This window comes from Halyomorpha halys, unplaced genomic scaffold (assembly GCF_000696795.3).
Source record: "Halyomorpha halys isolate HHAL.00 unplaced genomic scaffold, Hhal_1.1 Scaffold40.1, whole genome shotgun sequence".
Lineage (NCBI taxonomy): Eukaryota > Metazoa > Arthropoda > Insecta > Hemiptera > Pentatomidae > Halyomorpha > Halyomorpha halys.
The window spans coordinates 933,396-947,881 of record NW_027106400.1 but is presented as its reverse complement, the minus strand read 5'-3'; the positions used below and the strand labels follow the sequence as shown (position 1 = coordinate 947,881).

General features: G+C 30.7%; 1 protein-coding gene across 2 annotated transcripts in view; it reads left to right on the top strand.

Moving 5' to 3' along the window:
- LOC106687902 (uncharacterized) overlaps positions 1-14,224 on the top strand; it is a 641,896-nt gene extending 627,672 nt beyond the window's left edge. The window contains exons 5-17 of one of the 2 annotated variants that reach the window (XM_014432069.3): positions 1,897-2,047; positions 3,091-3,266; positions 5,117-5,301; positions 5,381-5,513; positions 6,603-6,717; positions 6,803-6,956; positions 7,621-7,784; positions 8,936-9,053; positions 9,348-9,874; positions 10,459-10,949; positions 11,996-12,140; positions 13,581-13,662; positions 13,783-14,224. In XM_014432069.3, the coding sequence (XP_014287555.1) occupies positions 1,897-2,047; positions 3,091-3,266; positions 5,117-5,301; positions 5,381-5,513; positions 6,603-6,717; positions 6,803-6,956; positions 7,621-7,784; positions 8,936-9,053; positions 9,348-9,874; positions 10,459-10,949; positions 11,996-12,140; positions 13,581-13,662; positions 13,783-13,857 (2,516 nt within the window). In that variant the 3' untranslated portion in view covers positions 13,858-14,224. The remainder of the gene's footprint in view (positions 1-1,896; positions 2,048-3,090; positions 3,267-5,116; positions 5,302-5,380; positions 5,514-6,602; positions 6,718-6,802; positions 6,957-7,620; positions 7,785-8,935; positions 9,054-9,347; positions 9,875-10,458; positions 10,950-11,995; positions 12,141-13,580; positions 13,663-13,782) is intronic. The other variant, XM_014432078.3, reaches the window with a different exon arrangement.
- Positions 14,225-14,486: the final 262 nt, after the last annotated feature.

Genomic DNA, 14,486 nt, shown 5'->3' with positions numbered 1-14,486 from the left:
TTTTTCTTCTCTATATGGTAATCCCATAAAAAGATAATTTATTTCCTTTAAACATGTTCCATGCCATGAAAGGCATACTACATATGTTTATGTTTACAATACAAAAGATTTGAGAATATATAATTGTTACATTGTTTATAACATTTTTAAAAAAACAAACACATAATTAATTAGTAATAAAAACGAAGAAGGAAAGATAAAAACAAAAAAAATCAACAACACAAGTGGTTTTAGATTGCCCTTCTCGGGCAATTTGTTTTATGAATTTCAGCAAGTCTGTTTTAAATTTAATAAAAAGTATGTGTTCTGGTTCAAGCCAATTGGCTTGTTTCAGCATTACATCTTGTATTAGCAGAACTCTTTGTCGGTCATATAGTTTACATTCATAAAGTATATGTCTCAAATTGTGCACTTGTCCATCTTCGTCCCACTTGTCAGTCGTCATAATATTCAAGTAATATTTTGTGTTACCATGTTCTGTAAGGATTGTGTCAATGTGTATTCTGTGCGGAGTATTTGTTTGTGATTATGTAATGTTATTCGTGGAATGTATTTGTGAAGGCTAGGTGATTTATTGGAAGCATTCCACATTGTGTTCCAGCTAGCAACAAGCTCATTGGTCATGAGATTTCTGATATGGGAGATGGGTGCCTTGCTGTAAGAGGGTTGCTACCACTTGGAACTTTTGCTGCCGCATTAAAATAAAAATAAAATGAAATGCGGCCAAAAGCTAAACATAAAATAAAATATAAACTGGAAACATAAATACAAATAGTGTACATTTCAATTAGATATAAATTTTAATTATTATTCAGAAAGACACGTAAAATATATCGAGGTTAGATCAATTTGTGGAAGGTTTAAGAAAATAGAAAGCAGGATAAAGATTAGGGTGAAGTTCAATTCATTTGCATGTAGTGTGAGAAAAATATTAGAATTGTGGGTTAGTTCCCTTTTTATTTAAAAAAAATGTCGAAATAAAATTATTTGTATAAAGACACAGGAAACAAACTATAACATATATATCAATGTTTCAATTATTATAATTTAAAAATATGTCTGTAATTATATTTATTATTTATTGTTGCGTCCTTAAAATTAAAAAGATGGAGGAGGATTACGATACTTCAGTTTTTATTAAAAAAAAAAAAAAAGAAAAGAAAAATATTGGAATTTAAGTTAATAAATTGTTTCGAAAATACATATCACTGAAGATTTCTATTGTGGGGGTAATCATGATTTTAAACTTTAAAAGTTTTAACATGCTAAATGTTACAAGTATAGGATTGTGAGCAAACCAATTTAAAGTACATGTTATATGTTAAATTCTGGGGAGCTCCTAGCGGATTTTTTGGATAACTTTTTTTGTAACCTTATAATCTTAACGAGATAATAAAATCTTCAATAACTACATAAAATCATCTTTCCTCCCCCTCACTTGTCCCTCGTTTCCTCTCATAGTATTGTTTTTTTTTTCATTGCTTCATTATTATTTTTATTATTACTTTATTAGAATTTGAAAAAGTCCAAAACAAAAACAACACGAACTATATGTAACTAACCTACCAAAACCACAGCAGACAAAATGGTGGTTACATGACGTCATTCTCCATTTAACAGACTCCCCACTATGTTAAATGTTCTTTCGTTTTAACGTGCTATAAGGTGGAAATATTTCTCCATTTAGCACAACTTCTTTTCCATTTAACACACTTTAACATGTTAAACTAAAGATCATGAATACCCATCATGTGATTCTTAATGTATTAAAGGGAGGATTCTTTCAACACGAGTTTTGACTACTATCAAACTGGCGGCCGTATATATTATATTCTAATACATATTTATTATATATTAATTGGATATTAACATATAACCAGACATATTATATTACAGACCAGCAGTACCTGATCCAGGTTGGGGCCGCACCCCCGAAGGCCAAGATCGCCCCGGGTCCAGCGAGGCTACACGTCCAAGAGTACAGGTTCTCCCTCACTATGGGGGTGCCCCCGCGTCTCATTGGAGTATGGAACATATCACAGCTCAGGTATACTGGAAACTATTTTATATGTTTGATCTATTAAATTATAGATTTTTTTATTTATTTATTATTTTTTTATTTATTTATTCAGAATTGTACTTCCAATATGGTCCGACCAGATGACAGCACCTATTGGTGGGTGCCAAAATAACATAAAGAAATGATAGAAATAAATGAAATTTATTATTTGCGCTTTTGTTTATTAAAACACAGTGGAGGTTCTACTACAATTTATAAGCTAGAACAGTTCAATAAGAATTATTATTTCTAGCGATAAAACTAATTATTCAATTAACTAAATAAAAAATACTAAAATGATAATAAAATAATTAAAAGAACTTATCAAGTGAATAATAATGATACAAATTTAAAATTAATAAATTAATAATAATAAGCTACGGAGTGATTTTGACTAAAAATAAGAATAAAATATAATAATGCTAAAATATAATAGTATAATAACACTACATATAATAGTGATTTCCAAACCTTAAAAGGGCTTTTCTCCGAAAGTTGTTAAACTTTTATTATATCCCAAAAAGATGTCTTTTTCCACTTGAGTATATTTTTGTGAGATTGCTTTGTTTATTCTACAGGTACTTCTTATCTCTAACTTTCATAATCTCATAATCCTTCCATTCTTATCTCCCACTCTCCATGAGTGACTTCAAGTTGAGAATAATCTCAAAAAGAAACTTCAAATTCTTCAAGGCTTAGCTAAGCCATAGGATTCCCTGCTAACTCACTGTCCGTAACTTAAAACTGATTTTTTACTTTCAGAATAAAATAGAAAAAGTTTCTTTATTTACATATTCCATATTATATTATACCTACAAAACTTTACATGCAAAATGTTGGTTAACATTAAATAGTTTTTCTAATATTTTTTACCTTTATTGACTCTCACCCAGTCTATATTCCTACAATTTAAATTAAAAAGTTCATTTTTAGTCTTAGACACTGTATGAATCAATTCAATAGAGTTTTACTAATTCATGTGCTATATATATATTTTTTAAATATGTTATAAGTCATTTTGTTTTCTAAAGGAAATATGGAGTCGTGGAGAACAGATTTGTATTCGAAGGTGGCTCAGGTTGTGGAAGATACGAAGGCGTTTACGTCCTGGTCACAGACCAAGGAGAGGAGATCAGCCACGCCTTCAAAGCTGCCAGCCAAGGAAAACTCATTCCAAAAAGGAAGCAAGTTAGCAGGAACATGTCTGGTAAGAAATTTAATAAATTTTAGTTAAGTATACAATACAATATGAAAAAAAAAAAAGGTTGCACCGGTAAAACCCATGAAAAGTAAGAGGTTAAGTACTTTGTAAGAAAGTACTGTTTCTTGAACAACAGTTGTACAAGAAGGTGATATGTTCACAATAACTCTCAACTGCCAGGTTTCTTTATAAAGCTTAGGATGGCAAACTCTCCTTGTTCTGTATAGGTCTTCAGTTATGACATTTTTCACATGACCAGACCACCAGATGAACCTTCCCATACTTATATTCATAACTATCACGTCATTCATGAATGAATTTTATTCATTATTGGTCCTTCTTTTCCGCTCTCCCTCAATACAGATTGGTCCAAAGATAGAACAAAGGATTTTGCTCTTACTAACAAATCCTACTCGCTTTTCTTGATTAAGATCCATGTCTCAAAGTTGTAAGTTACAACTGTGTGGACCAGTGTTTTATACATTAGAGGTTTGGTGCATCTGGCACCAACTGGACATTATACCTAAATGTCTTCTAAGTCCATAGAAACACCTATTGAGAGCATAAAATCTTTTTTTAATTTCTGCTGTCAAGTGCATGTCCACACTTTCATTCCAGGTAAATGAACTCGTTCATCTTCTAAAATGAAAAGATTCCTTCCTGGACATTTTTTTCTTTCAATGCTTCCATTAACTTATATTTTGTTTTATCTTCATTAATCTCAAGTCCTAATCTTCTTGTTGGTCCTTCAAGAGTAAGAACAGCATCTGAAATGACTTTGAGGGACCTTCCAATTATGTTCAGATCGTCTGCACATCCAATGATCTGTACTGTCCAGTTAAATATAGCATCAGATGTATGAATCACTGAATATTTCACCACATTCCCCATATCGAGAATACAGAGGTGGCATATAAGGATATCTCTCTGAAGTACATCCTCTTAATCAAACTCCTGGGACAGATCAACCTGAATCTTAATGATACAATTAACTTCTTCCAATGTGATACTAACCTATATCCTGATGTACAGTATTTTTAAAAATACTCTTCAGGTCCTTGTTATTTGTTAAGTGAAGGTCCCATAACAATATAATTAGATATCACCCTGATAACATGATTAAAATATTTAATAAATAACTCAAATACTATCCAATTATAGTCTCAAAACTTTATTTATTTTATTCATCCAACGTTTCGGCCAATCCGGCCATCTTCAGGGACATCTACTCATTACCACTTTGCAAACATATAATTTAAAAACTCTAAAACTTCATTCAGGCTATTCTGCCTAGGTCAAAACATTTATATCTAATTAGTTAATTATCCATTAAAAAAATAGTCAAAAATTATTTCTCTGCAAACACCATCAACAAACATTTATCACAACCATGCAACACAACAAGCATGGTTGTGATAAATGTTTGTTGATGGTGTTTGCAGAGAAATAATTTTTGACTATTTTTTTAATGGATAATTAACTAATTAGATATAAATGTTTTGACCTAGGCAGAATAGCCTGAATGAAGTTTTAGAGTTTTTAAATTATATGTTTGCAAAGTGGTAATGAGTAGATGTCCCTGAAGATGGCCGGATTGGCCGAAACGTTGGACGAATAAAATAAATAAAGTTTTGAGACTATAATTGGATAGTATTTGAGTTATTTATTAAAGAATTACCAGTCTCAAGAAAATATTAAGATTATAAATAAAAATGATTAAAATAATTTAACCTTTAATATTTGTGGGTAAAGGGTACATTCTACTAGTTCATTCTATCATATCAAGGTATTTACAAAATAAGTTAATGTCGCTTAACCTTAAAACCATAAATTATTAATGAATAAATTCTTTACAGTGGCATTAACAAATTCTCTTGCAGTGATAGAGAGTCCAAGGAAGCTGCAAGCCAGAATGAAATCTGTCGCAGCCAGTGAAATGGAATGCTGCAGGCAAGACACGCTCTGGGAATCTTCAGAGACTCCTCAAGGTTCAGAATTTGGAGACACGGTTTCAGTTTCTGACCTTGCGATTGAGCCTCAAGTAAATATTTTTACATCAGGTTCTACTTTTCTATTGAATGAATATTTGGTTAAATTGTTTATTTGTTTTTATTACACAGGACAACTGGAATCCGCAAGACCTTAGTCGATGTCGTGGTTGTATGACAAAGATCGGCTCGATGACAAGGTCCCTCACTGTATCCAACACACCTGGCACAGGCTTCAACCCAGCCTGGATCATGGAATCAAAAAGTAATTCTAACATTTAATTAAATATTTTGCTATGAATAGCTTATTGTAATTTTTATATCTCACAATATTTAATGCAATTCTTTGAATTTTAATTATGGTATGGATATCCAAAAAGGGAATAAATTGACCCCATTAGATTAGAAAATTTAAAAAAAGTTAATTAACAAGAGAAAAAACTATCATAACTAAAAAGTGTTGTTGTTTTAATTATTAAACATAAATAACAAATAATTAAATGAAAATAATTTTTTTTTAAATTACATGATTTTTCTAGATGTTTTTTATAACAATTGTCAAAAACCATAGATGGGCCACATGAGGATCCAGGATACATTTTTGAGGATTTACTGTTAGAAATATTAATTATCTTCCTTGATGTTTTTATGTCAGCTGAAAGGTTTTAATAGACAAATGCACAATAAACTGCAAGTGACTCAAACTGCACTTTTAGGCTAACAAATTTCTAAATATTTTCCTAGGGGGACCCCCTTTGCCATAAGTAGTTAGTGAGTGTGGGCCACAGATGGTTCAATATGTGTTTTAATGTTCCACAGCCTTCTATATGTTGTTTATGAATTTGAAGGAGATGATCAGGGCTGTATTTAACAAAACAAAAATAGTTGAAATGTTCGACAAAAATCGAACACTCCTCGAAAGATCCATCCGAATCGAAATCAAAAGGAAGATCTAATCAGTTCATCTCAAATCCATTTCTGTCCACTTTGTCAGCCTTGTTATTTTCATAAAGTCTACAATGGCCTGGTATCCACTGGAAAATTACATCCGTTCCATTTTCTTTTAACTCGTCTAAATATAATTTTCAAGAAAGAATTATATTGATGCATTTATTAATCTCTATTGAATGGAGTCCCTGTGAGTCAATGAAACCAACTCTTTTGGTAAGCCGTTCTGTTAATCTTTCAAGGACTAGAAAAATAGCTCTTATCTCTCTTTCAAAATTTGTGGTTAATTTTCAAACTGGAAAAGCAATCCAAAATTCCCTTATATAAACTCCATATCCCACATGTCACAGGTTTTCTTAAGAATGAATATTAAAAATGAAGAAAATAATGTTTTCAATTATTTCAGGTTGCGAACACCATATAACAAGAAATACTATCTGTTGCAACATATCTGTCATCTCTCACACATGCCATTCAGGTTCCAACTCGTCCAAGTCTACTAGTGATGACTCGGGATGCAGGTAACATCAAAAATTAAAGAATTATAGGATTTACAATAATTTGAAGATATTTTATATATTTTTTCTTAATTTATTTTCTTTCTAGGTCTGGTGCCATTTCTCCATGTAGCATGAACCCGATATGTTCTCACCAGATAGAACCGAAAACACCACTAGTTCAGCCGAAGCAAGCTCACCCTGATCCCCCTGCACCGTATGAGAATTATGACACTCCTCGTTCACTTTGCATCAATCTCAAAGTATGTCACTATAATTTATAATTTATATAAAAGATTCCTTAAATTTTGTTTTTATTTAAGTAAATATTTGTACAAAAAAATCAACACCTTGATGTTTCAGAGTTTTGTCCCATCCTCCGTATTATTCTGCTATTAAACATTATTTTGTTTTAATCAATTAACATCTTTTTTCATAATACACTGCTACAAAATTTTATATTAAAAAAATATATTTATAAAATTACATAAAAAGGAATAATAATTACAGCAAAAACATTTTGTCGCAATGTAAGACCATCAAGATATATTGACAATAAATAATGGCAGGTGATAATATTCCACATTTATAATGATTTTGGCAGGTGTTAAGTCTGTGAAAATTTATATGCAGTTGGATAGTAAAATCTTGGCAATTCTGTTTTGGGACCAAATGGAACATTGTTGGTCAACTTTGTGTCTGCTGAAACCAAAATCAATGAGGAATGTTATCACAGAACCTCCCTAAACAAGCTATAAGAATATGAAAAAAATCTAAATAAATTATAGAGACAAATACTAGTACATCAATAAGTATCAAATATATAGCTGCTAAATGCAATAAATAAAACATTATACTTACATGTTACTTCACCTAGTTTTACTCTTTAATAAATATATACAATTTAATAATAATCCTTATTCACAGGATGAACAGAGCATTGGAAACAGGAATTCGGTTGCTTCCTCTGGTTCAGAACTTGAATACTACGACACGCCCAAGAAGCTCAAAGAATCCATAATCGGGCCTTGCCAAGCTTGCAACATGAGGTGTACATCTCCACCTCCAGCCTGCCATCAGCCGCTTCAAAAGTAATTATTTCATTTTCTCTTATTCCTTTCATATCCTACAAACTGTATCTGATTTTTCTGTAAAAAGTGCCTGTTATTGCATTATCTCATTAATGTGACATTATTGGATCTAATAGAAAATTTTTCATAACAGTACATCTGTTTTGAATGATGTTAGTAAGAGTAAATAGATGCAATAATTTATGTGGAAATGTTTCAAGTTTAAAATATAAAAAGTTTTATATGGCATGGGCAATTCGCCTGCAGGAAAAATTTTAGATAATATGACATCAATATTTAAGATTGTCTCTCTGAAAATGGCCTGAGGGCTGGTTGGAACGTTGGAAAGTTTTGGAAATAAATGTTGAGAGTAAATTTGAATCAAATGTGTTTGGGTTAATAATAATTTGGATTTATCATTTATCTATATATGAAATATATGGTAAGGGAAAGTTTTGCGATCGAGAAGAATCTCGAATCTGAGTTTTCAACAAAAATACTCGTTTTAAGATCCCTGAGTTCTATAACTATAACCAATAACCGAATTTCACCAAATAGTGTATGCCTCTGTATATCTAAAGGAATTAGTTTAAACAAAAATTTAAACAAACTGAAATTACTTCTTTTAGTTTGGTATATTATAGCAACTTTTTTGCTAGAATTGACTTACTTGAAGTATCACTTCATATTATTGACTCTAATATTTATAATATCATTCATAACAGTAAATTTTTTTAATGATGTTAGTAAGAGTAAATTATTATTATTATTATTGGCACGACAGACCATAGAGTTCTCCGGGGACTCGATCTCGTAACCTTCGGGTTGGTAGGCTGATGCGTTGACCACGCTGCTACCATGATCCCCCAAGTAAATAGAAACAATAATTTATGTGGAAAAGTTCGAAGTTTAAAATATAAAAAGTTTTATATGACATGGGCAATTAACCTGCAGGAAAATTTTTAGAGAATATGACATCATTATCAGGTTGTCGCCTTGAAAATGGCCTGAGGGCTGAAACGTTGGAGAGTTTTGGAAATAAATGTTGAGAGTAAATTTGAATCAAATGTGTTTGTGTTAATAATAAAATAAACCACTCTGAAACAATCAATTAAATAAATCACTAAGATAAATCTAAAGATCATTATTTGATTGTTTTTGTTTTTTTTTAGGTTAGATTGCAGTTGTCATGCTGTAATTGTTTGTCCATGCCAAAAAGTTCATTGCCAACCAAAACCGATCATGATATGTTCTTGCTGTTCACAAGACATAAAGTTCCCTCAAAGCCAGGTAAGCACATTTTCTTTTTATATCTCTATTATGGTAGATTAATTATTATTTCAGACAGTATTTTTATGCCATAAAAAGTTATGCAATAACAGAAATGTGCAATTATTTTTTAATATATTACATAAAAATTGTATCTTAGATTTTGCCAGACTTATGAGGCATCTCAGGTTAGCATTTATGTTGCAGATTAAATATGTAACAGTAATTTAAAGAAATTTTAAATACTCTCAAAAATAATGTATTTATAGATTTTACGGACTTAGTAAAGTTTTTAAAAATATTTAAATGTTGTAGGTACATCACCATGATGCATGTGCCAATGGAGCCATCTATGCTAAAGTTGATTTGCTCAAGAAAACTAAAAGAAGGCTCGAGTCTTCCGCTAGCGTCCCACCTCCTTCTAACAGTACTATGTTAGATTTGGACATGTCTAGGGAAAACATCTCTCAAAACTATGCCAATTTACAATTCGCTCAAAGCCTCTCGCACTATGAAAATGTCAGAGATTTGAGGGTGCATCTAGACTCTTCTGGTTTGTGCACAAAATGTCAATGTGCGCAAAAGCAGGAGGAGAGCACTGGAAACGAAGACTATTTGCTGATGGGACCGATAGCTGATGATGAAAACAAATCTTCAATTGACAAAGTATCCAGCCCTCCATACATCCCAATGAATCCTATCAGAAACAAGTGCCCATGCTCCCCCTTTAATGAACCACTCTCTTCAGAGACTAGATCCGCAACGGCAAGTCCATTCTTGAGAAGACATGACCCTACGAGCTGTTACCTCAATGAAGAGAGGAGGCGGATGGCACAAATCAGGTAATACATTTTTCTGTATTATTTATTTCAATATCGTTATTATTGAGGAAAAATATTTTATTATTAAATCATGGTATTATCTTTACTATAAACAACTTTGTTTTGAAAATATTAGGGTCAAGTCACAAGTAACTTCCTTTTTTTTATCAGACATTTATTTTGCTCGCATTAAATGATATTAATTTATTATGTATTCACTATTATCTATAACCTTCTCCCATCTTCCTGGCAGTTTATCAATTTCTTCCTTGTAAAATGTCGTTGGTTTGGACCGCAAGAAGTTTTTGACAGCTTTTTTTACCCTAAAAAAGCTTTTTTTTAAAAAAGTTTACCGTAACATGTATCATACAAAACAGCTGACAAAAGAATAAATGAAGTCTCGTCACAGTGAAAACAAAAACTTGTAAGGGTTACTCATAGAGGGTAGATATGAACAATAGATTCTACTTAGCTGCATCGGAAGTTAATTGTGACTCGACCTAATAATAGTATAAACTATGTTCTATATTTAAGGGTCATATATTTTCCTATACAGTGACTTCACACCCTTTATCATAATTACAAACTATGCTTTGTTTTTGTAGGAGGCGATCTAACTCAATGGATTCAGGGAGGTTTGTCGATGGCCTTGAATGTATCACAGAAAGGACGGTTTCATCGCAGAACACCCTAACCGCCAATTCCAACACCAATTCGGTTGATTCTCTACCGAGTGAGAAAGCTGAAGTACCGCCCAAACCGATAACAATTGGAAAGATAAGGCAGGCACCATCAAGACGATCCTCTTCAGGTCCAGTTTCCAAATCCAATCGGGATTCAAGCAGCTCCAATGACTCTGGAGTGTCCACAGGCTCACTGAAAAACTTTGGTGCAGGATTCTTAGAATTTGAAACAATCCTAACACCTCTGTCAAAAGTAAGGACCCAATCTCTCGGAGGGGTCAGGCGAGAACTGACAAAGTCCAAGTCGTCGGATCCATTGGAAGAGCTAACTTTCAGGTTTAATAAAGCAGACATCAAATCTTCTTCAGCAGAAGCAGAAGTCCCTATTTGTCCTCCTAAAAAGGAGTCTAAAGGTGATTTTTTTTACATTAACCACTAAGTATTTTTTCTGATATTTGTATTATGTTTCCACACATTTCTATTTTCTGAAAACAACTATGTTACACATTCCATCACTAAGTGATTATGAAAAGTTGCCTAAAATCACAACATAGTTTGTTTGGATAAAGAGTGCTACGATAGGAAAAAGTGAAATTTTACAGAAGTATTTAAAGTTTGTCTATTTAGGTTCCTCAATTCTGTAATTAATATTTATCTTTTGAAAATTTAATCATGAATCATGAATATTTTTAGACACAAAAGATACAAATTAAATAATGAAATTAAAAAAAAAAATTCTTTGAGGAAAAGTGTCAGATTTTTAATATGTGAATGGAAGATTTCCAAAAAAAACTTTCATATTGGGGTACTCTTTCTCCAAATGAACAACATGTGAGTTTCAAATTTAAGGTGAGACTATTGGTCTAGCAAGCATAATCAAAATCAAAATGAAATAACTCCAAGAGTAAGAAAATGTTATGAAAACAACTTTATATTTGTAAAGGTGAAATACCTATGAACGAAAGTGAAATTAGGAGAAAACAAATGTAAAAAGATTATTTATATTATATCTAATTAATAAAATTTTAGATGGTAACCATTTATTTCAAAAACATTTATTCTTTATAAAGAGAATAATTTTACGCCTACAATAACAATAATTTGGTGGGCGGATCAACTTCAAAAACATTAGGAATTATTGAAATTTTCAATAAGACAATGTTCAAATTATAGAGGGTCAACAAATTTAGGATCAATGATTATTATTTTGAAATATATGCTTAATTTAAAATTGAAAATGTTTATTTCAAGAAAAGGATTTTATATCACTAAATCATCCATTACGGGCTCTAAAATCTTTTATATCCATATTCACAGTGAAAATGTTGTCTTTCCACTTATTGTTAGAAAAAACAAATGCACATATTTCATAATTATATAAGTTATGTCTGTGATTAATTTAATATAGATTTATTTACTGAATGAACAGACATGTAAAAATATTATATATATTTTGCAGATTTGTCGGTATCCAGTAGCTCCGGAGCCCTTACAATCCCTTATGTTGACTCAATCAGCACCAGCAGTGGGGCCTCCGACATGTCTGACTACATCGAGACACTATCTATGTCATCTTTCAGCTCTTCCGAACATGACAACCTAAGGTACTTTTAGGCTTATATCTTGTTTTTATAAAATTCAATAGCATCATTTTAAAATTAGCCTGTCCCATCTCATAGCTATTGACTTTGAAGCCTTTACAATTGGCACATTGCTGGTTTAGTTTGTCTTTATTGTGAATTGAGGGAAGGTGAGAGAAAGAGAGAGTGGGAGGTGAAAGGAGAGAGAGAGGGAAATGTTTCTTTTTCTGATATTCCAATGTAGAAGAAATAAAAAAAACAAATGTGAAAATAGAGGAACTAACCTATTATCCTATCCAATATACATTCCATTGTGAATTATAACCTACTCTATTATTATTATTCTAGGCACTCTCACATTAGCTGAGTTCTTCTATGATATTTTTTTTTTTTCTACACTTAACTCCCATTTGATCCATTAGTCCTACCCAATTGGCATTCTTTTAATTTTTAATGGTTTCAAAACAATATGTACTTCCATATTAATAAATAATTATTAATAAAAGAATAAAATTTTCCTTCATAATAATTAAAATATATAATTTATTTCAATTAAAATATCCCAAAAGTTCTGATAATTTTCTTTTTATCATAGGTGGTTGGTTATTTTCATTAGGTGGGTTTGTCATTAATTGGGTAATTGTTCTTTACTGTACTTATATCTTTTTTATACATCATAGATAAATTATTTAATTGTATAATAAACATATGTAAAAGCATATACATCCTTTGGCAGGTTTCAGTGTTGCCAATTCTCATTCCATAACGTAACTCACCAATAGCTAACAAAAGGCTTAGAACTCTTTACACGTTGTTTCACAGGTTATCATTACAAAATTAAGATTTTCTTAACATATTATTTTAATATCTACCCTATTCTTAAATTAAACCTATAAATCAAATTAGTATTATCAATATTAATTTCTCTTGGTAATGTAGGTACAAGGTATCTACGGACTGTCAGTATTGTCACCTACTGGCAGTTTAAAGGCTGAATCAATTTTGTCTTCATTGCATTGGGATTATGAGCGGCAACATGATAAAAATGTCTACCTGCCAGAAGTTTTATTTTTAATATTACTGGAGGACTGATGATTTTAATATAGCTTACTTATTTTATAATCTAAACAATAATTAAAATTAGTTACTTATTTGATTTTAATATTCCTAGGATTATCTAAAAGCTTCTCTGTCCTCTAGATTAATATATAAATCTTTGTTATCACCAAGAGAGAGTTTAGTACAAGTTCTGATTGTTTCTTTTCTATTTCTTACATTTTCCTTTTTCTAAATATCTTTAAAGCTCCATTCTCTTTGCCTTTCCTCTTTTTCCACCAGGTTGACAAATTTTGGCAAAGAATACAACCTCATTGGCTAATTTTCATTATTAAATGAAAATTAATAATCTCTATATACATTTATGTATTCACAGATAGTAAATAATTTTTATTTTATTTATTACAGACAATGCCATTCTGCAGTGACCGTCCTAAGGCCACGTTCTGGCAAAGAGTATCAAAAAATCGATAGGATTAATATTGATGAAGTAAGTATTATTATGGTTATAAGTAGTTTAATGAAAACTGTTATAAATATATTATGTTACTGATAATATTAATCTAAACTACATTTCAAATCTAATAATTTTATTTCTAAATATTTTCAGGGAAAACATAAGCTGAGCATGCAGCACATAGATTCGCCCTCACCGGGCTACGGAAGTTCAACTTCAAGTAACTAAGTCATAGTTTATAGTCTGCGGTGTTGTACTACATATTGTTTTAGAAGCAATAACTATAAAAAATATATATATAATAAAATGCAAATAAAATTTATTAATATATTTAAAAAGAAATGTATATTAAATTTAAATCTGTGGTAAAAGAAGCATACTTTACTCTACGATATTTATATGTTGTATAAATGAATTGTAATTAATTCTCGTTTAAATTGTTTCTACTTATTTTGGGATATATGCCAATAAATAATAGCCTATGTAAATATGTTTCTTAAAGCTAATTGTTTTATGTATAATAATATAGGGGCTAAGTTTTCTGTTACCGTAATGCATTATTTCTTTTTAATTACAAATTTCTGAATAAACTCCATTTAAACAAATTGTTGTTTGTTTTTTTTTAATGAATATATTTTTGGAAGTATATGTTAATAGTACATATAGTCACTTAAGCTGTGAGTCAATTTATAAGTCTGAAAAATTTAAAACTATGATCTTTATAACTTAAAGTTCTACTGGATGTGTTTTGTTGATTTAATTAGACATATTAAATGAAAAGTACTCTTCCTCATTTAAATTGTTTATATTTTTATTTTATTATATCTATCTTTATACCATTTAAATAAAAATAAAAA